The following is a 22,308-nucleotide window of genomic DNA, read 5'->3' as shown; positions in this document are numbered from 1 at the left end:
CGTGGGGAGATCTGGGTGATAAGTGTGCTTTCTCCAGAAATGGAATCCTAGCAATTGCTTTTGGTCAGAAATTTCCAGAGCCGGCTGAGGGGTGGGGAGTGGGGAGGTGGAGAGGGAGCAGGTACCAAGTTAATTTTCTCAGTGTCCAGAACCAAAGCAGCCAGCAGGGTCTGGGTACCCAAGAAAGAACGAGGAGGGAAAGGCTTGAGAAACTGAGGCTAATTCTCAGAGGGAACAAAAGCTATGGTTTTCTTCTTACAAATGACACACTCTACCCTTACCTGTCACACAGTGCCCCCTTGGCTTCGCGCCCCCCCCCAACAACACACACCCGAGTTCAGCTGCTCTGGTCCTTGCCAAGGGCTCTGGACAGAGGCCTGGTGCAAAGCTCCTGGTTACTGGAGGCTCAGGAGAAGCAAAGTCATGGAAGGGTGTGGAAACCACCAGCCTGGGAGGGAGCACACAGGCAACGCATTGGCATGGCAAGGCCCAGCTGTTTTGTGGAGAATGGCCCTGGACTGGGCAACTAAAACAGCGAATGTGGACAAGAACTCAGAAACCTGAGCCCCTGACCTGGTCTTGAAATGAAGAAGCGAGCCAGATTCCAAAATTTAAAAAAACAAAAACAAAAACAAAAAAACCACAAACTCCAGGACAGACTCCTGAGCAAGGGTGTTGTTATACGTAATTTAAAATTGAAACTCCATAATACGGTTGCTTTGGACATTTGCAAATCTCCTTGCTCTATAGACGCTGCCTAGAAATCATGGGTCGGAAAAGGATGTGTTCCGGGGAGGTCCACCTGAGGGGAAGAGTCACCTGTAAGTAAACTGAACTTAAGGGCTTGAAAAAGCCAAGAGGACTTCCCTCATATTGCTTAAGTCTGAGAAAAAATTATTTGCACAGCAATCATTTAAAGCTAATCACATAAAAGCAGGCCTGGGTCTCCGTGTCTCCCCTTGGCTTTATATCTGTAGTATGTGTATGGTTCCCAGTGTTCCTTGACATTTCCTAGCACTACCGTGAGGTTTCTGGAAAAGCAGTGAGGGACAGACGGGTGGCTGTCTATTAGAACAATTCATCAGACAGCAGTTGAAATATTGATAAGAAAACGGAAATCAAATTAAAAGACGGGAAAAGAGAGAGGAAGGGGGAGTGGGATGAAGAGAGACAGCAGGGAGGAGAGCTGCAGGGTGCACAGACCGAGTGGCTTTTATGCACCCCACCCCCCCAGCTCATACTGGGACTGAGGCTGGCTGTGTGAAGGCGCTGCAGAGAAAGGCACATTTTGACTCCGGGCAGCCAGCAGGTTTAATAGGGCACCAAGGATCGGGGGCTCTAGGCGCAGAGAACTAGCCCCCAGAACTCGAACATCCTGGAGTTGCTGGAGTTCTGCTCCTGCTGGCCGAAGAGGAAAGGGTATCTAAGGTGAGCATTCCCCTGTGTGAGATCCCTGGGGAATGCAGGAGATTGGTGGCGCCCCTTTCTCCGCCAGGAATGGGAGGCTTTCTGGGACTCTCTCTCTCTCTCTCTCTCTGGCACTTTCTTTTCTCTCTTCCCCTGCTCCCCCCTCACTTTTTTTTTTTCCTGCAAATTCCACTCCAACTTTCAGAGGAAATGGGGGACAAACTCCACAAGGACCCTGGGATAGAGGCAGGGAGTGGGAATCTAGGAGCCCAAAGGAACATACCTGGTCCCTAAACTCGCGTATGTGTATTGTGGCTTCAGGAGCCGAAAAGCTGGAATTTGTTAGTGAGGAGAAAAGTGCTTTATCAGAAACACATTGGCTGCCAGAGAAGCCGCACGCTGCCACGTTAAAGATGGTTTAAGAGAAGGAAGGGAAGAGGGAAGAGAGACAGCCACAGACTTGGCAAGACAGGGGGAGACTCACGCAGAGGCACCTGGCATTCTAGGGTGGTTTCTGCACCGGCCAGCCCAATTACTCAGACTTCAGACACCAGCTCTTCTGCCACTAGAAATAAGGCTGCGTCATTCATTGTCTTTGTCTCTGCCGTAAAAACTGTTTTCTTTAAGAAGCAGGGGCTGGGGGGAAGGGCCTCCCCAGACCTCCAGAAGCTTCTGCCAGTCTTCCTCCCCAAGCGGTCCAGCAGCAGGGAAGAGGGGGGCACCTGGACTCTGGCAGAGTCCTGGGGTTTTAGGGGAGCCAGGCAGGAAATCTGTGCCTGGAGCGTCCGAGCTTGGCAGCTCTGTAAATATCTGGTCCCTGGGTCGTTGGGCTGCATCCGAGGGGAGACCTACCTTTATCCAGGCAGCATTCTGTCTTCTGGCTCAGATGGTCCCCCATCCCCTGGTGTCTGCAGGTGTGAAACTACCCAGGCCCTGGGGGGGAAATGGGTGTCTCTGATTGTGGGTAGGGGAGGGTTACACAGCTGTGGGAAAGAGACACAATGGCGTCAGCTGGCTCTCAACCTTCAGGTCTGGAGGCAGAGGCGCAGGGCGGGTGCCCAGTACCTAACAGTTCTGATCCTCCCTTGCTGGCCCAGGCGGATCCCAGGCGGATCCAAGCACCCCAACTCTGGAGTCCTCTCCCTTTGTGTCCCTCCTTCATCACCTAACCCCACCCCGACCCCCTACCCTCTCACCCGTGTTGTACTGTTGGGTGACTGAGGTTTCTCCTACCCAGGCTGGTTCTTGGGCCTTCCCCACCCTTCCTTAACAAGCCAGGATGTTTCAGACGGTCCCCGACACATCGTCTTACGTCAAGGTAAGACATGACAGCGTCTTTAAACAGGTAATAACCCCCGCCCCTCTGCCACCCAGGCCTGTGGTCCCTCCATCCCCTTTCTTGGGTCGGAGGGTGGATCTGGAGACTGGGGAATCCTTGGTTGAGGAGGCAGTCTCTCGGGCAGGTACTGTTTGGGAGACTGGAAGTGGGTGAGCCTGGTGAAGGCTGGGCAGGGAAGCCGAGACTCCAGTCTCTGATCTGAGAGCCAGTGTCCGATCCCTGTGGGTCTTGCGCTCGTGCCGCGGGCGCACAGGTTTCAAGTTAAGAGTCTGCCTGTACTTGGGAGTGTGCATGTGAGTCTCTGGGCATGTGTGCGAGGGTATGTGAAGGCGACGCGCTTCTCCACTGGTTCGACACCCCATCGGTCCTCAAGCACACCTTTCCTTGGCCCCACCCGCCCCTCCAAAGTGCAGCATTTGACAGCATATAGAACGTTTTTTGCACTCCCAACAGTTCCCAAGAATGTAAACAAACCGAGGGAAGGACATCTGGGTTACACGTTTAAATGAAAATCCGCCAGTGGGGCGGGGCCGAGGGTGCCCGGGGTAGGGATTCAGGCGCGACCTCCCTCCTTCCGGGAGCAGCCGGGAGCTGGGGCTGGCTGAGCCTTCCCTAGTTCCGAGGAGGAAAAGCCCGCCGGGGTTCTGCAAACCCACCTCTCAGGTCCCGGCCCCGCCCCCTTCTCCGTGAAACTCCGCCCCTGAGGGGGTCCCCACCCCCACCTGCGTGCCAGCGCGGAGCTCCCTGCTGCATCCGCGAATGCCGCGGACCTGTGGGACAGCAGGCACTTGACCACCTCGTTGGGGTGCGGCTCTCTGGAAGCGCCACTTTTGCATTCGGCCCTCCTACCATTCCTCTACAGGGAAATTTGTTGAGACTGGGTAGTATCACCCCCCCCCCCCATTCCGGCTCCCTCCTGAGGTCTAAAGGAGTTTTACAGTCACTTTGAGGGGCCAGGTCCTGGAGCCTTGGCGCGGGTAAGAGGTGTTTAATCTGTAATGAATGAATGAAAAATAAGTGAATCGATATGTCTACAATCCATATAATGGATGGCTGGACGGGGGGCTCCCGGGAGGTGGCGGGGCGTACACAGGGAGACTAAAGCGCGCCGGGGTTCGTGGCGACCAGTTTTCCCGGAGAGGTTAGGCGGGCTGTGACCCTTCCACACCGCCACTCCCAGTACTCGAAGCTAAGGGCGTTCCCACTTCAGCTCTGCCCCAAAGGCTGCAAGTGGCCCCGGCGTGGGGAGTCTCTCTCCCACCAACAGCCCACCACCACCTCCCCAACCGCTGTCTGCACACACCCCACAACCTCGGGATGACGGCCCCAAGAGGGGCAAGCAGGAGCCCGGGAGACTGACCCAAGCGGAGAGTAAGAGAGAAAGCAAACCGGCCCAGGAGAGCAGAGCTGTCCAGAGTGGGGAGCAGGGAGAGAGGCGGCAGTCTAGGAGCTGTGGGCAGCCAAAGGAGCCGCTCGCCGCAGGAGCTCTTTTCAAGGGGGAAAAATGGATTTTTCAGCAGCCACAAAGTTTGTATTGTTGCACAAAGGGGTGCATTGATGGCGGCGCAAGGTCTGCGTAGCAGGGACAATCTTGGGTCTGTTCCTCTGGCTCTCTACATCGACCATTTGCCAGAGGGGCACAAACAGTCCCCCGCTGCCAAACCCCTGCCATTCTGTGTCAGGAACCTCCGAGGTTGTTGACAAACACCGCACGGCCCCGGCGCCCAGGCCGGGAGCCTGGAGCCTAGCCGGGCTGCAGCAGCCAAGGGTGCCCACTCCACCAGGCAGCGATCTGGGTTCTGAGAACTCACAGAGCCCTCAGGGAGATTCCGCAGGAGAGCGCCGAGGGCTGGAAGGAGAGAGGAAAAGGGAGAGAGGGAAGGGGTGACTCTTTAGGACAAAGACATTGCAGTAGGTGAATAATGGTAGTAACATCATGGTAGCCCTTGCCTTTGCTAGGCCCTTTTCTAAACATTGTATTTGTACTAACTCATTTAATGTTAATAACAACTCTAGGAGGTAATCCATTTTGCAGATGAGAAACTGAGGTATTGAGAGGTTAAGATAACAGAGCTTGTAAGAGGTGGGGCCAAGATACAAATAAGGGCAAAATTGTGCTATCAGGCAAGTTCCAGACACTCTTTTCAAGTTTAGGAAAGCCCTTTGAGGGTTAGGTCCTATCACAACACCTATGTACAGATGGAAGACACTGAGGCACAGAGAGGTTAAGGAACTTGTTCAAGGTCACAGAGCTGGTACGTGCAGAGCCAGAATTCAAACCCTAGGTCCCACTGTGTGACCTTCCACCTGGATGTTCCATTTGTAGATATGGGGAGTCATCTTACCCCTGCAGGGTGCAAATCCCTTGTCAGTCCCAGCGCGGGGAGCACAACCCGGAAAGCCCCTCGACAACCCCGCGGAGACTGGCTGGGTCCTCCACTGTCTCCTCTTTGCGAGTCTTCCGGACTCCTTGCTCCCGCTCCCTCACCACCTAGCCTGCAGGTTCAGCCCAAGCTGCATTCTGGAGGAGACACCCCGCCCCCCCAAACAAGACCAAAGGAGGCTTCTAGCCCCAGAATGTTCACAGCGACCCACACGCCCCAGGGGCAGCATCTGGCCGGCAGGTCCTGCAGCAGCGTTTCAAGGACACAGGTCTGTACTTAGAATAAATGCCATTTGAGGCGGCTGGGAGGCAGGGCGGACAGAGATCGGAGAGGCTGAAATGCTCCCGTGCCCCCCCACCCCAGGCCCCCGTCTAGGCGCCGCCACTGGGTGAGAGTCCCGGCACCTGGCTGGTCTCCACCTCTTGTCAGCTTGCGCTCTCTGGTCGGCCTGGGACTCCCTCGGGATTTCCTCGTCGACGCCGCGTGGTCTGGGGACCCGGCCCGGAGCGCCTCGGGCTTGGGGCGCAGAGACCCTCCCCCAGCCGAGCCCGCCGGCCCCCGGCCCTCCCACCGCAGCGGCCTCCCACGTAGCGTTTTGAACCCGCTTGGCGCTAAAGCAAGAACGAGCGTGGGGAGCGGGCAGGGCGAGCAGAGGCTCTAAATCTTCCTTCAATCTGTGAGTAGATGAAGTCTGAGAAACAAATTCAAAGCAGGCGCGCCTGCAGAGCCTTCCTGCAGAAATATTCCCCGGCATTCAAGCGCATCCAGGGGCGGCTCGAGCTGCCTTGTTTGGCTAAGGTCAGACGAGACTCGAGTTCTCCAATAAAAATAAATCTCAAATTAATTATGGCCTGGAGCGAGGGGCCAGACACTTGAAGCTGCAGTTGTGCAGTCTGGAGTTTTGGCGCTCGCTCGTCGGTCCCTCCCCCGCGTCCCCGCCTCCCCGCCCTCCCCGCCCTTGCCAGCTCGAATACCAGCCGAGGCCGCTCTGGACCCGAGGGGCGGGGGAGGACGGAGGACGGAGGGACGGCGGGACGGAGGGGGGAGGATCCGCCGGAGACACTCTGCCAGGCCTGGCATCTTTCGGGGTTTCAAGTGACGGGGCAGTCCCCGGGTCCGGAGGCACCCCGGGGACCCGGCACCGATTGTCGCGTCCTCCCGCCTCCAACCTGGGCTGGGACCGAAGAAGCCCAGGAAGTCGCGTCTGGAAAGTCTTGACCGGGTCAAAAGGGCTGACATTGAGCGAGCCAAGACACATTTCACCCAGCCGCTTCCCTCCCGGGGGGAAGCAGGACTTCCGCATCTTTGAAAATACTGTCAAGTGCGGACGGTGCGAGGCAAGTCGTCCGACCAGAGTTCCAGCGAAAATGTTCAAAATCCAAATGTTTTCCTAAATATTCACCCTCCATGTGCATGCTTTCTCTATGTGACCCTAGGCTTAGAACGGTGTCATGAGTTGTCATGGGTCCCCCAGTTGGTAGCTTTCGTTTTCCATGCTGGCCCGGCTACCTTGGCTGTGAGTGCTCCCTGACTTGAAAGCTGGTGGGCGCTCATGGTAGCCGGCACTGGCTCCTGGGCACCAGCCCTGCCCAGTCTGGGAAAGGCAGGCAGGGCAGTCTCTGGTGAGCCAGGAAAGAGGGTGTGTGCAAGTGTGTGGGCTGGGGTAACCAGTTCCTTGCTAAGCTAGAGGAAGGGAGAGGGAGAGAGGGGAAAGAGAAAGGGGAGGGCGAGAGGGGAGATGGGGAGGGGTTCCCCAACTCAAAGACACTTTTCATTTGCAGCGGGCCTTACCACAGGCTCTCTATCAATTTGTCTCAATGCAAACATTCAAAATATTCTCTTTGGCTGCTCGTGAAAACAATGCGAGCTGCCAGGATCAAACCATCTTTCCAGATGTCTGGTGTTAACCACATGAAACAGGGCAGACTTGTTTACTGTTGTGTTTGGTTAGGGCTTTTTCCCCCTTTGGGATTTAAAATAGAAGCAGCAGCAGGAGTTGAGCCTCAAACCCAGAGTTATATAAGTGGGGCGAACTTGCCCACCAGCATGTCAATATGGGGTAGAGGGAGCCTCAAATCCCTCAGAGAGCTGTTGTTCCCAGCTGGGGGGTTTCTTTTTGCTGGTTGGAGGACCTCGTGAATGGACAGGAGCTCCTCACGGAGGAGCTGGTAAATAGCAAAAGGCATGGCATCAGTGCCAGTCCATGAGTCACAAAGGGGTGACAGTTATGCCAATGTCATCCTCTCCCCCCTCCATCTTCCAAATTATGAAATTGCCATAGCTTTGGTTCTCCCAGGAGAAACAAAGTGCTATTGAGTTCCACAGCTAAAACAGGAGGGCAGGGGCACCTGGGTGGCTCAGTGGGTTAAGCCTCTGCCTTGAGCTCAGGTCATAATCTCAGAGTCCTGGGATCAATTCCCTCTTGGACTCTCTGCTCAGCAGGGAGCCTGCTTCCTCCTCCCTCTCTGCCTGCCTCTCTGCCTACTTGTGATCTCTCTCTGTGTCAAATAAATAAAATCTTTAAAAAATAATAATAAAACAGGGGGGCAAGTCCTCATTTTAATGTAGTTTCATATTGACCAACTCCCTGATGTGAAAGGCAGCTCCTGCTAAAAAGAGTTGGCGGTGCCAGGGGTGTGGGGGTGACTGTCCTGATCAGTGCAGTGTAGATAAGAATATATGCTCTTGGCCACCCCTCATAGGAGGTGGGAAGAGAAACCTAGCCAACATTTTTGCCATGGAGGTGACTTCTCCAGCACTAGGAGGAGTCTGGAAGGAAGGGGGGAGCGGCTGGCTGGTGTGGGGTGGCCATTAACAACCTCAGTGTTTGCCCAGGACCAGGAAGGGGGCCTCCGGGTGGTAGAGTTGGAATCCCTTCTGCCTGAAAAAGGGGCAATGTAGCTGGTGGTGCCGGGTTTCTGGCCAGGTCTGGGTGGGAAGCGGTCTCCCCGCACCCTCCTGAAAGCCCTGTTGTCGTTTGAAGGTCGGCAGAGTCTGGGCTGAAAAGGAAACAATTTGGGGTTTGAAAGGATGTAATTCATTCTTCCTTTCCCTTTAACCTCTTTCCTCTCTGGAAAGCATGTGGAAAAGCTGAAGGGAAGAGTGAAAGGGCAGGCTGCCGGCTGAGGGGAGGAAAGGGTTAAGTCTGATTTCTTTTAATTGAACTCCAGAACTGGTGGCCCCAGGCAAAGGGGGGGGGGGACTGACCCCGCTAGCGGTAACCAGATGTGGCGGTCTCTGGGGAGCCCCGGAGCAGACCCCTGGATTGAGAAGCAGACAGGAGGTGGGGAGGGTCGGTCCGGCCCCCATCCCACCCCCCCACCCCACCCCCATCCCACTCCCCCATAAGCACACCGAGTCTCAATTGCTGGCAGGCTGCACCCGCCACTCCAGGTCTGGTCACGTTCAGACCCGCGTCTGTATTCGAACCCAAAATTGGAGCTGAATTGATGAGACTAATTTCGAGAGGGGGTGGGGGGAGGGAGGGAGGAAGGCAAGCTAGCTTTCTGGCTCAATTGGTCCAGAAGAAATAAAGAATTAATAAGTCACCTTTTTCGCCGCTGTGGACACCCTTTTGAATTTTTTTTCTTTCCAATTGACTCGGATCTCCTCTGGATTTTTTTTTTTTTTTTCCTCCTTCCCCGGGTGGACTCTTAAATAAAAGTGAAAAAGTCCAAAGCGTGGTCTGGAGAGCGTGGACAAGGTAACCTGTTTTGGAGGTTGGGGAGAAGGGAGTCAAGCCGAGAGCGCTCGGGGGTGGGGTGGGGGTTCCCCTCGCTGCGTCTGGACTCCTGAGGCTGCCCCAACTGGAGCGTTCGGCGGCAATGCAGGGGGACCGGGGAGGTCTCCGGGTGGCGGGGACCGACAAGGCGGGCCGAGGGCCGGCTGGCCTCCCGGCTGGGTGCGGACGATGGTCCTGAGCACTGACCCCAGGGGCTCACCGGAGGGGGAAGTCTGAGTCTGTGCGGCGATCTTGCTTGCTGCGCTCTGGAGACCTGCTGACCAGCGTAGAAGGAATGTCCGCGGTAGTGTAGGTTTCTCCGGGGCTCGGAGTAGCACTGCATAGGCGGCTCTGGCCGAGCGCCGGGACTTGGGCCATCGAGTCCAGGTAAAGTGCGAGGGGTTTGACCCTAGAAGGCGCGGATAGGTGGCCTTGGGTGCCGCCGCTCCCGCCCTCGGCGGGCGCCGGGAACTCTCCGGGAGCGAAGGGCCGAGGCGCGCTGCCCCGAGGGCGCCCTTTTGCTAACAATGCGCTGGGAGCCTACTCCGCGCCCCCGACGGTCCTTCCGAAACCGCCCGGAGTCCGCGTCGACCGGTGAACCGCTCCGAGTCTGCGGCGACTCGGCGGCCGAGGGCCCGAGTGGAAAAATTCCCATTGGATGCATTTTTTAATGGTTGGTTTGCTTCGGTCTGCGTCCGGATCTCCCCGGGCAGTAGGCTCCAGGTTATCCCCAGCCCGAGTAAACTCCCCCACCCCGCCAGCCCCCAATAAGTTTAACTCCGGCTGGAAAAAGCATTAATGAACGTATCTGTGGGAAGAAACGGAAAGTGAATGAGTCAGGAGGGCCACCTTCGGCCAACGGCCCGGGAAAAGGAAGGAGGCCAAAGACTTTTGGTTTTGGACTTTGGGGGAAGGTGTTGGGGGTGGGGGTGCAGACTGCGGGAATCAGGGCGCGGGCGCCGGGCGTGGACCCCGGCATTGTTCCCGGCTCGCTCTTATCTCCCAGGAGCAAGTATCCTGTGTGCGCTGCGCATGAATGTATCTGGGCATCTCCGGGTATATTTATATAGTGTGTGTGATGCGAAAAGCAGGACCAGCAGAGGGGAGGAAGAGGGGGTGTGGGGGGAGGGAAGGCAAGGGAGAGCAGAGGGGAGAGGAGAGGAGAGCGCGAGACAGAGAGAGAGAGAGAGGGAGAGAGAGAGAGAGATAGGACTTCCTCCTCGATTCGCAAAGTGAAGTCACTTCCCAAAATTAGCTGAAAAAAAGTTTCATCCGGTTAACTGTCTCTTTTTCGCTCCGCTACAACAACAAACGTGCACAGGGGAGCGAGGGCAGGGCGCTCGTGGGGGGCACGCAGGGAGGGCCCAGGGCGCCAGGGAGGCCGCGCCGGGCTAATCCGAAGGGGCTGCGAGGTCAGGCTGCAACCGGGTCAATGTGTGGAATATTGGGGGGCTCGGCTGCAGACTTGGCCAAATGGACGGGACTATTAAGGTAAGCGATGGGGCAGTGGGCGCGGGAGCGGCGGGGCCGGCCGGGGCGGCGAGGCAGCGGGCAGGCTTGGCGCGGGGCGCCGGGGTCCCGGAAGACGTGGCTACTCTCCCTTCCTTCCGTGCCCCGGCTTCGCGCCTTCTCCTCCCGCGCTCGGGTGGCAAGTCTCACTCGCGGGGGCGACCCTCCGGGCTCACCACAGACAGCGATCTCCCCCAGCACACCCTGTCCCAGAGCCTCGTCCGGCTGCCCCCTACGCGCTGCGGGCCGGGCTGCGGGCGGGGGTCCGCATGAAACCTAAGGACCTCGGGCGCGGATCCAAGCCTGGGGCTGGAGACCTCCGGGTCCACCACTCCCACAGGGCAAGCTGGGCGCCTTGGCCCCGGCGCTGGGCACTCGCCTGGCGTCCGGCTTCCTCTTACCCGAGGCCGAAGGCGACGGGGGCGGGAGCTGCCACCGCCACCAGCTAGGGTCCCCCGCCTGGAGGGCCTTGGGGCGGGCAAGTGGATGGGTTACAGGCGGATCGGGGTGCAAGTGAGTGTGCTTGGGGGTCTGTGCGAGCGGACTCCTCCAGATGGAAGTCCCTGTTTACATGTCAGCGCGGGCTGGTTTCCCTTCCTCTTGGTGCTTGTGTTGCGGAGCTCTCTGGCCCTCGAGGGCTGCCGGCTCCCCGAGACTGCCGGGCCGGCCTCTGCGCTCCGCCGGCAGAGGATCCCTCTGCAGCCTGGGTCGGCGCCGCTGCCCCGCGCCTTGGCCGCGGCTCTGGCTCTCCTCGCCCAGCCGTGCGCTGGCTCCAGGGCAAGGGCTCCACCGTCTTCCCAAAGAGGGTCCCGCGCCCTGCAGAGCCGCTTCTCCTGCGGTTGCCGGCTCTAAGCCGACGGCCCCTGCGACCGCGCTGGCAAATCCACCCCCCTCCCCACCCTCACCCCACACCTCGAGCCTGCCTCTAAGTTGCAAAATGCAGCCCGGAGGGATGGATGAGGGTCTGGGGTTTGTGTCAGACTTCAGGAGTGTTGATTGCCTACCCCTTCTGGAAGGGGGAAGTGGGCCCGGGAGCTGAGAGGAGGGACACCCCCTAAAGTGACTGACCTTAGAGGACCCAGAGGAATGAATGGGACCAGGAGTCTGCTTCCAGGCTGTCCCGCAACCCCAAGCAGGAGTCAGTCTGGAAAAACTATTAGGCTGGTGAGGTGGGGACTGGCAGAACCGGCCATTCCCCAGAACCCAAAGGAATCAACTCCCTGCTCGGGGCTGAGTTCAGAGGAGATGAAGATGTTGTGCTTGGAGAATTTAAGAGATTTTTATCATTTGGGTGGAGTAGTGGTTTTTATTTTCTAAGGTTTTTTTTTTTTTTTTTTTTTTTTTTTTTCTGAAAGTTTGAAACATGCTGACTTAGGTAAAAGGCACCAACAGAAGGAACTTGAAAATCTGGAGATGAGATAAGTGATTGTACTGAGTTCAGGGGGAAGCCTGTGTGAGACCGGGTTCATCCAGTTTAAAGTGTGCGGGGGTGAAGAGTGTTCTATGGCGAGTGTGGAGGTGGCCACTGGTCACTAGCACCTGTTTCTCTTCATGCTGGTGTGCGCCTGCAAATGTCTGTGTGTCTCTGTTTTGGTAAAAGGATGCTCCACTCTAGAAAACTCTCTCACATTAGGACACTTACTACTTACCCAGAAGCTCTCCCTCTGATCCGGAAGGGTGGCAAGATGGCTCCAGGGTCTTGATGTGGACACCCTAAGGAGAAGTGAAGCAATATCTCCATGATGCTTAGACCTCTACGGCCCTGAGCAAATGGAGGAAGCTGTGGTCTGTGTACCCAGGATGTGCTAACCTCTTTAGAGACACACACAAGGATCGGCATGGCAGGCAGGGAAACCAGGCTGAGACGAGGGCCCTGATCCTTCATGCTAAGGACGGAGGGGAAGGTCTTCTTTCTCCTGTGGGTGGTGGGAGCCTGTGAGTCCCTCAAGCCCCTCCTCGGGAGCACCCTTGTCCCTCCTCCAGGTGACCTGGTTCTGCAGACACACCCACAGAGCCGTGGCTTCTCAAGTCCTGGGGCGGGACTTCGGTCCCCAGAATGCTCAAGGATGGGGCTGTTAATGTACGCTTCAGTATTTAAATTGTGCAAAAGCCACGGTTTCTGGTTCCTGTGTGACCTTTGGATCTTGAGGTTCCTAAACCCCATTCCTACGGGGTTCAAACACTGTGTTTGGAGGGGACGGTGGACAAGGGGAGGTCAGTGGATTTCTAGCCTCTCACATGAGAATGTATGATCCACTGAACCTGTTTGAACTTCAAAATCTTTGTACAAATGAAACAGGGGAAGTAAAGTCCCTCTACAGTATATCTTTCCAATACTTGGTTCCTAAAATATCATGTTCATACATTCTTATAAGGACATGGACCTGCATGTCCATGAAATTCAGTCCTGTACAGATGGAGGTCTGTAGACAGAGATCTAGAATGTGTGTTCCCAGTTTGAGTGACCTTGACAAATCATCTTTGAGTAATTCTGGAACGTGATTTTTATGCACCTGCATATTTCTTCCTCAGATATAAGGCACGTCAATATTTCAGAATACCTATGAGTCTCCACACTAAGGAGATATTTAGGCCAGGGAAGTCTGATTGCTTTGAGGAAGCTTTTTATTTTGTGCATAATTTGCAGAACTCCATGTGATTTCAAAATCTTAATTTTGCCGCCCTTGTCGTAAGTCCTTCTGTGTCGTGCTCCCACCTCCTCCCCAAGAAGGTCTCCTGGGAAGGCTTTGAGCATCACGTTGGGAATACCAAAATTTGCAGGAGCCATTCTGCTCTTCTTTGGCCACAGACAAGTTAACCTGCGATATTAAACAACACCTACCCCACCCCTGCCCCCACAGTGATATTATCAGTGTTGAAAATCACGTGATACTGGTTGCTGCTCAGAAGATGACCCGGTTTCAAAACCTGCATCTTCATTCTAGGCAGTCTTCCACTGAATCTAGTTCCTCCGTCTATGAAAGGTTGATTCAATGCACATGGTACCATTAAAGATGGAGAGACAATCAGAGAAGATGCAGACGTGGTGAATGAAACAGGGAAAGGCAGGGTGGACTTGAAGTCAGAAAATCTGAGTTCATTCTCAGCTGCTACTCAGTTGCTGTATACCATATAGCAGGGACCTTCAGGTCTTTGAATGTCAGTTTTCTCGTCTGTAAAGTGGGGCCAAAGCACTCCCTTGCCAGAAGCCACAGTGAGGATTAAATAAAGTCTGGTACCTTAGTGGAATGCCCGTTTGTTGAATTTCTCCTTGGGGTTAAGGGCTTTCGAGGATCAGTTGGTCAGAGCATCAGATCACAGGTCTGGGTGTCCCATCATACATATTTTATTAATTAAACCAATACTTATGTGTCTATTATGTTCCAAGTCTCTGCTTTCTGTGTTGAGAATAAAAGAGGTTATCAAAACCCTGCTAGAATGTATATCTCATAGTAGGGGCAGACATCTAAATAAATAATTTTGTGTCTAGGGTTGATCCACCTTCTGAAGAACAAAGAGGCAGGTTAGGGGGTAGAAGATGATGTGGCCATATCAGTCAGGATACCAGGGGAGGATGCTTCAGATAAAGTCACAATGGAGCAGAGAACCTGTCAGTCTTCATCGTTTGCCTTGGGAAATGGCAGCACCATACAATCCCTTAAAGGATGGGAGAACAAAATGGGAAACGTAGGGGGAGGTCCCCACTGGCTTCTGTAAGCCCGCAGAGAGTGTATGTGTGGCAGAGGGGGCCAGGAGGGTAGGTTATGGCTGACAAGACAATGCTTTCCAGCCTGGAAACTTCGGGATGGTATCTGAGTAGAAAGCAGCAGAGTGAGGAACCCTGGGAACAAAGACTCTATGTTGTCCTCAAAAAAAGGTGCTGCTTTGACTTTGAAGAGTGAATTGTGCCACACACACACCCAACACCACCTTTTAACCTTCTTGGAGTCATGAGAATGCCAGGCAGGATAGCACTATGTCAGTTTCTCTGTCCCTGTGACCACATAGAATTGCTTCCTTCAGGTAGTTACCAAATGATGAATCCTATTACCTTGGCGAATAATTTCCACAAAAATCTTCCTTCCACTTCTCCTGCCATTCAAAGTCAGATTTGTAGGTTTGCAACTTGAGAACTTTTGAGATTATTGAGCTCAATATGCTTGTTCTGTGGGTGGGGAAACTGAGACCAAGAGCTGTTTAATGCACTACCTAAGATCACATAGCTAACCACTGACGGAGTCAAGAGGAGAATTCAGGGATCCTAACCCTCAGGCTAGTGTTCTTTCCCCCACTTTGCAAAGATTTCATTTGCTTTCATTATAATACCATGAGTTACAGAATCCTGGAGATCGTGTGTGTGAGAGAGAGGCAGAGACAGACAGAGAGAGAAGACTTAAAAAGAAAAACCATGAGGAATTTGGCACTTTGAGCTAAAGACATATCTGCTATTAATGAAAAATTTATAACTGCCATCCTGAATTATGTCCATACTTTAAAAATAATTCCAGATTCTCAGATAGGATTTTTACATAGCTGTTTTCCAAAATAAATCCTTCTTTCCCTATAGACAAACAAAGTCTCCATTACCAGGAGGCAACAAAGAAATAAATTTTGCTCAAATAACCAATAGGTCCCTCTACCGACCAGGGGCAGGTGGGCTGAATTCCTATTTCAATTCCTTTAGTAATTGAATATTTGATGATTTAAGCAAAATATATTCAGATGCATTACAGTATAACTTATAGACCCATCTTTCAGACTGTGTAGTAACTAGGTCTTAAATAACAACTGCATTAAGTAAGATTTCAGATTTCAATGTCTGCTCATATTTGGGGTTAACTGGTTAACTTGGCAATCAGTTTTAAAAAGTGATTGATTTAAACCCAGTCTGTTTTCTAGAAATGTAACATTAGTCTAATGCTAGTACTGAGTTGCCCCAGCAAAAAACTAAAAATAAAAGTAAAATTTGGGGAAAACTTCATGATGATGAATCACCAGACAGGATTTCTAATGCACTGAGGCCTTTATCCTACCTCAAACTTCAAAAAATATCCTCAAGTTTATCCTACCTCAAACTTTAAAAAATATCCTCGAATTGTAAGTCAAGACTCAGGCCATCCTAGTCTTCTCTGAGAAAAGGTCTTATTCTATCTGAAGCTTGATAGACGGGTTTTCGGATTAGGGACTGACTATCTAGAGTGAGAATTGAAAATCTACTATTTTCATTCATTTTAGACAATTAGCTACATTATATGGGTCTAGAACAATGTTTTTGTTTTGTTTTGTTTTGTTTTGTTTTGAATAACATGACTTTCTTTTTTTGGCCTGTCATTGGAAAAGTCTTTCTATCTTTGGCTTGTTGTTTTGTGACAAACTGAGAAGGCTACAGGACATTGGTCACTATGTACACACACACACACACACACACACAACCTCACAAAATCATCAACCAGAATAACAGCTTTTCTGGTAATCTCAGATCTGTGCAGGTGTGTTTTCCTTGCAGAAGATTGTACTCTGCTTCATTTTCTGTTGCTTTAATCTAATTTACATCTACAGTGCTCATCCCACCCACGTATCAGTTCATCGATGGGATGGTACTACTAAGTGATGTCACTCTCACTCTCCTACTGACCTCTTACACCCAGCATCAGTGGCCTATAGCCTTGAGATGTTTCCCAGAGGCAATGGGTGGGGTTTTGCTACCCCCATATGGTCCCCCTTGGCGCTAATATCATGGAAGTCTAACAGGATTAGGCTGTCTAGGGAATAATCCTTTTGGTATGGGAAGCCGGCTGGCTTTATGGGGATCTATAACCTTAGCCTCATTGGTATCATAAACTGATGCCAGCCATATTAACACAAGACAGCAAACCATGCAAATCAGTAAGATCTTTTGCATGACTGTAATGCAGGGTAAGGGAATGGGGTCAAGGTACATAGAATGCCAGTGGCAAAGAGGCTGCTTTCTGGAGACATCAGGAGGATAAGCCGGGTGTGTGCGCAGACAAATGCAACAAGGGTTACGCTAGCCTCAAAGAAGGAAGGAGCAATTTCAACTGGAGAGAACCAGAAAGACCTTAACCCCAGTAGTTATTCATATGGTCCTTTCTATTTACAAAGCTCTTTTGCGTAAACCTTCATCATTAATCCTCACAACAGTTCAGTGGGAGATAACACTATCCGTCTCCATTTTGGATGGGAGAAGTTAAAGTTCAGGGAGGTTAGGTAAGTTATCTAAGATGACAGCTGATCGATGGCAGAATTGGGTTTCGAGCCCAGGGTTTCTGATTCTAGAATATTTGCTTTTTCTATACACACAGCCTCTTGGCATACGTGGACCTGGACCTTGGCTATGAAGGATGGGCAGAACCTGCCCAAGAAGATATGGTTCGGGGGCTTTCTCAGAAATCAGAATACTTTGGTGAGGGGGTGGGGGGGGATGCATATGAGGGAAACGGTAGGAGGGAAAAGATTGGCTGGAATTGCATTCTGGAGGACCTTCAATACCGTAACAGAATTTAGGTCTAGAAAGGAGGAATCAAAAAATCGTGAAGAGAGGTATGACCAACACAGATGTATAAATCTCTTAGGCATGGAACCCTTCCTGTCCACATCCAGTTCCTTAGGAAATGGAGAGGGAGTGGCTCCATCACTTGTCCACAGGTGGACACAAGAGGCCCCAAGAAGTGAATAATCGACAGGATTTGAGAGCCAGTGATATGCTCAGGGAACCAGACCATGTTCTCAACTGTCTTTAAAGATGCCTATTTATTAAGTAAGGAATCAGGAAAAGGAGGAGAAACTCTACTTCACCAGAGCTCATAAAAATGTGATTTTTCCTTTAACTCATTTAAATGTGTCCTCTGCCTCAGTGTTCTAGAGATTACACCACAAGCCCTCTTTTTTTTTTTTTTTTTTTTGAAGATCTTATTTATTTATTTGACACAGAGCACAGAGAGAGAGAGATCACAAGTAGGCAGAGAGGCAGGCGGGGGGCGGGGTGTGAAGCAGGCTCCCCGCTGAGCAGACAGCCCAATGCAGGGCTCGATCCCAGGACGCTGGGATCATGACCTGAGCTGAAAGCAGAGGCTTAACCCACTGAGCCACCCAGGTGCCCCACAAGCCCTTTTTTCAATTAGGCAGGCTATCCTGGGGTTCCCTTTGACAATGAGTCAGCAGATAGTAGTTGAGAAGAGACAAAAGGAAACGTTGTTTCCCTGAGACTCCAATCTAACTTGGATAGAAAGCCAAACAGGTCTGACGGACTTTTGTGGTTTGATTGTGCCCATCACCGCATGGTGAAATTTCACCAAGCACACCAGAAACTCGGTTATCACCGCCATTCCAAACAGGATCAGAGATTAAGTGTTCAGATTCATTTCCAGATCATTCAGTACCAGTTCAGGGCAGCTTTTGAGTTGCTTATACTTACAAAAATGAACCAAAATGCCAACATATTTAACATTAGTTCCCATCTTTGGGAAACAGGGTACCTGCCATTTAGTTCATGATCAAAATCCCAGAGTATGGAAATTTTTCAAGTTACCTCCTAGAGAATGTAGATTTGAAAACTGAAATGTTTTCGCATTTACTTCGAGCAGGGCCCATTTACTCAGACAGTGCTATGTGTCCAAGGTAATGAAAGACCCCTGTCTCATCGCAGTGCACACATGCAGGAGGCCAGAATTATGCGTGCCATGGAGCTCTAACCCGTGTAGGTTTCAAATGTCTCCTGGAATCTAACATTCCAGCAGAGTTGGTGGGTCTGGATATATGGGGATTCATTGGTTTTAGGTGTGAAGGAGTCCAAGCATGAACAATTTTGCACTATTGTTCATATAGCAGAAATGTGGTAACAGTTATTATTATAAAATCACTCCGTTTTCAAATTGTCTTTAAGTTAATGCTGTTACCATCTGTGTAAATTCATAGGGTTGAATCTAAATTTTTATGCCTTTAGGCATTCATTACTTAATTCATGCTCATTTATTTATTCATTCAACCCTAAACTGAATGACACAGCCAGACACAGTTCTCAACAGTACTCCACATAAGTGAATAAGAACAAGTTGGCTATAATATTTCTTCTAAACCTGTAGAGAATAGGGCTTTCTCTGCTTTTGGATTTTAAGGTCTGACTATTGGAGATTCCAAAAGCAGCAATACTCATTGGGCAAATCTTTATTTGTGGCTTTTTACCATAAAGAAGTGTAAGGAACATTTTCCCAAGGATAACATCTGACTTATAATTTCCATCACCCCTTCACTTTTGGTGATACTAGTCTGTTGTACGGACATTTTTGGAAAACCAGGGCTTCAGCCAAGGAAAGGACTTCCTATTCTCCCTTTCTTAGCTGTAGGTCCTCTGCATATATTTTAACACAGAGGAAAAGCACCATAGATCAAGTGCAAAGATAAATGAGAACCTGAGGAAGAATATTTCTAGGGAATAAAACAAAAAACAAAAGTCCTAGGATACCAGATTTCTTACAGTAAGAAAAAGGTAGACCATTTAGGAGGAAGGTGGGCAAAAATGCTATGACAGACAATGCTAGACAAAGAAATACAAATGGCCATTAGACCTGTGAAAAGAATTGCAAGCATGTGCCTAATGATATTCAAATGAAAATCATGAAATTCCAACATCTATCATCTATGAGTGCAGTATAACAAAGATTAAAACAGCTTAAAATTGCCTCATGTTAGCGTAAACAGAAATGTCACTGTCTTACCTTGTGGGTGGGAGTCTAGCTTGGGACAGTCATTCTGGAGGACACATCAATGGGAAACATCGATCAGAAACAACGATTGAGATATTAAATATTTACAGAAATTCAGTAACAAGTCCAATTTCTAAAAATTTAGCTCACAGACATGTTCAGTTGGATATGAAAGATGTGTGCACATGATGGTTATTGTACCATTGTAATGGCAAAAATTGGAAAGAATCTAAACTTCCATCAACAGAGGACTTGTTAAATATGTTATGGATGATGCTTATATGAAAATACCATGCAACTATTCTGTGGAATAAAATCAATTGTCTATATACACTGATTTAGACAGTTCCCCGGGGCATAATGTCACATGGAAAAAAGCAAGTTACAAAATGTGTGGTCTCGTTTTTGTAAAAAAAAGAAAAAAAATTGAAAATGCACACATATGCGTGTTTATGCATAGACAATTTCTAGAAGAATATACAAGAAGCTATTAACAGTGGTTGCCTCTGGGCAACTTTTATTTTTTCACACTATAAACTTAGGTAGTGTTTGATTTTTTTTAGTCAGTAGTGTATATTACTTTTATAAATTAAAAAAAAAAGAGAGAGGGACTTCAGAAATAGATTTGTAAAAAATGGGCTGGACATCAGTATTCTAACCCAAATGTGCTGATCTCAGAGACTTTTGGGTCCTACTCTGTAGTAAGTAAGTAAGTAAAAACAGTCCAGCCTAGGATCCAGAGACCTGAATTCCAGGCCCAGCTCTGACATAAATGAGTGATGGGGTCTTAGGGAAGTCACTTCAGCCTTTGAGAATTCATGAAAAATTTCTCATGCTAAATGTTTTCTGGTGCATACAGTGAAGGTATAATTTCAAATTTTCCTTTCAGCTTCCATGCTCATAAAACTCTGATCACTGGCAGTCTTTAAAACCGTTTCTTATTCGGGGGGCATGGATGACTGAGCCTTTCATAGAAATTCTGTCTGGGCCCATGTGGCTCTTCCCCCCAATCTTGGGGCTAAATTCTAGAATGATCTTTGAGGCCAGTTGAAGCCTGGAGCTCTTAGGAGGTGCTTTGTGACTTTCTGTGAGCTGGTTGTTTTTATTACCAAGTGACACTGGAGCTGTGCTAATCCCTTTACATTAATACAAACTAAGAATAGGGCCTGATTCTGCTATGGGGTCTTACACTCTTTTTCAAAATTTGGTCTCATTTAAAACCCAAAACACATTTGGCCCCAAGTGCCTTTCCCCTGAACTTTTAAAAAAATCCTGTTTAATTGAAGGGAAATTGAATTCGTCTGGTTTTGATTCATTTACACTTAACTCTTAAAAAAACGATATTTTGAGGACTTATTTGATGTCCAAGAAGAATTTTGAGCCTCTTAATGAGTTTTCTGGAATGCTTTTTTTCTTCTTCTTAAAACAGGAAGTGATGCTATGCTAGGGGTAAAAACACAGTCAACCCCAAAAAGGCCCCAATTCAGCTTGAAACTGTATCACCCACTATTTTACATGAACCCCAATGGCTCTAGCTATGGCCTGTCTTTCCCTACTTCTTACTTAAGAGCAAGAGACTCAGTCACCTTCCATCTGAGGAGGGATAGCATGAGGAGGAAGGAGGAGCCATCAGAGTCATCAGAAGGAAAAAAAGCCATTTCTCTAGCGCTTACTATGTGCCAATATCTGTGTTCACCTTTATAGACATGCCCGCCTTTGATCCTTGTACCAACCCTGTGATGTATGTATCACTTCCGTTCTGGAAAGGTGGAGTCACTTACCCAAGGTCATGAAGGCAGAAAGTGGAAAAGCAATGATTTGAACCTAATCCCATTTGCTTACGAAGCTCATAGAGCGTAGCCACAGTGATACGTTGCCCGTTGACACATACATCCATGAAGTTTAGGCTCCTAGTCGAACCATCTACCATGGAGGTTTTGTTGTTATTTGTCATGTCCCTTAGTCTACATGACCCCATCCTTAGCCTGCACGGGTCAGATTCGTGGTGTATCTCAATTCTTTACCACCCTTTGCTCTAGAAGGCCTGAGCCCTGTGTTTTCCCCAGGGAAGAGTCCCTGCCTGACTTCGCCAACAGGTGTAATATGAGGACAGCAGGCAAGTGAGCATGAAACCAACAGGTTTTGTTTTATCTTCGTGGGCTAACGAAATGAAAAAAAGACAGACTGTTACAGCTTCATAGAGAATGGCACATTCTATGGCTTCCTCCTTTACCACCTCCCCCTTTCCTCTCTTGTTCTCATGCACACACACACACACACACACACACACACCACACATATACTACACACGCTTAAAAAACACACCGACCCAGATTGGGGGCTTACACAAAACACAAAGAAGGGAATGTTTTGCAGGGTTAAAAGGAAACCACCGAGAAAGGCTAAGTGGAACTCCAGTTTCTCCTGAATAGTCTTTCTTGTTATTTCAAGGCTGATTGACTTATAACTGCTTCCACGGCGAGCTCACATCGGTGCCTTTATCAGCCTGAGTGAGACTTCCTGTGGACTGGCCCAGCTTCCTGATTTATTTCCTTTTTCCTTTGGCAGAACAAAGAAAACCAGAGCTCCAAGGATACTTGGGACCAAACATAATTTAGCACCGAAGAAGCTATTATTTTAAAAATGTTCACTCTCAGGGCATAGGGGCCGAGGGTCTGCCTTTGCAGTTTTCCACAACGTGCCGCACACTATCACGATGGGCCCCACATGCAATTATCGGGGGTCAACGAGCCCCTTGAACTCATCCTAGTGATAGTTTGATTTCATTTGAAGGGGGAAATTGAGCCCATTCTCCTCACTAACACCCCACGAGCACCCCCCAGCCCCACACACACAGGCATGCTTTCGAGAGTTACCTGGAACGCCTCTGTATTGAGGGTTTACTCTTTTGTTACCCTAACTCAGCCCCACAGGCCAGCAAAAAAACCCTCTTGTTTAGAGATCTTATTCCAGCAATGCTCAAAGTTCTAGCTCCAGAAACCTGCCTATAAGAAGCTTTGAAGTCTATCCAAAGGGTCATTGACGTCAGTTGAAGAAGAAATTCCAGAAATTGGGATGAAGGCGTTGCTTTCCTCTCTTGCCTGGAGGATGCCATATCACCCCTTATCACTTGGCCTGCTCATTATTTCTGAAAAACCTTTAGGCATAATCCGGAGAAATAGGGACCCGGCTAAGGAAGTTCTCTGTAGCCCTGTCATATGACCG

At 50.2% G+C, this 22,308-nt stretch overlaps 1 protein-coding gene across 1 annotated transcript in view; it reads left to right on the top strand.

The window, feature by feature from the left end:
- The first annotated feature begins 9,972 nt into the window (after nucleotides 1–9,972).
- FLI1 (Fli-1 proto-oncogene, ETS transcription factor) overlaps nucleotides 9,973–22,308 on the top strand; it is a 114,586-nt gene continuing 102,250 nt past the window's right edge. The window contains exon 1 of the mRNA XM_080816692.1: nucleotides 9,973–10,342. Within this exon, the coding sequence (XP_080672818.1) occupies nucleotides 10,325–10,342 (18 nt within the window). The 5' untranslated portion in view covers nucleotides 9,973–10,324. The remainder of the gene's footprint in view (nucleotides 10,343–22,308) is intronic.

The sequence above is a fragment of the Martes martes genome, assembly GCF_963455335.1.
Source record: "Martes martes genome assembly, chromosome: 10".
Classification (NCBI taxonomy): Eukaryota; Metazoa; Chordata; class Mammalia; order Carnivora; family Mustelidae; genus Martes; species Martes martes.
The sequence above is the reverse complement of the archived record's forward strand: the minus strand, read 5'-3'. Positions and strand labels throughout refer to the sequence as shown.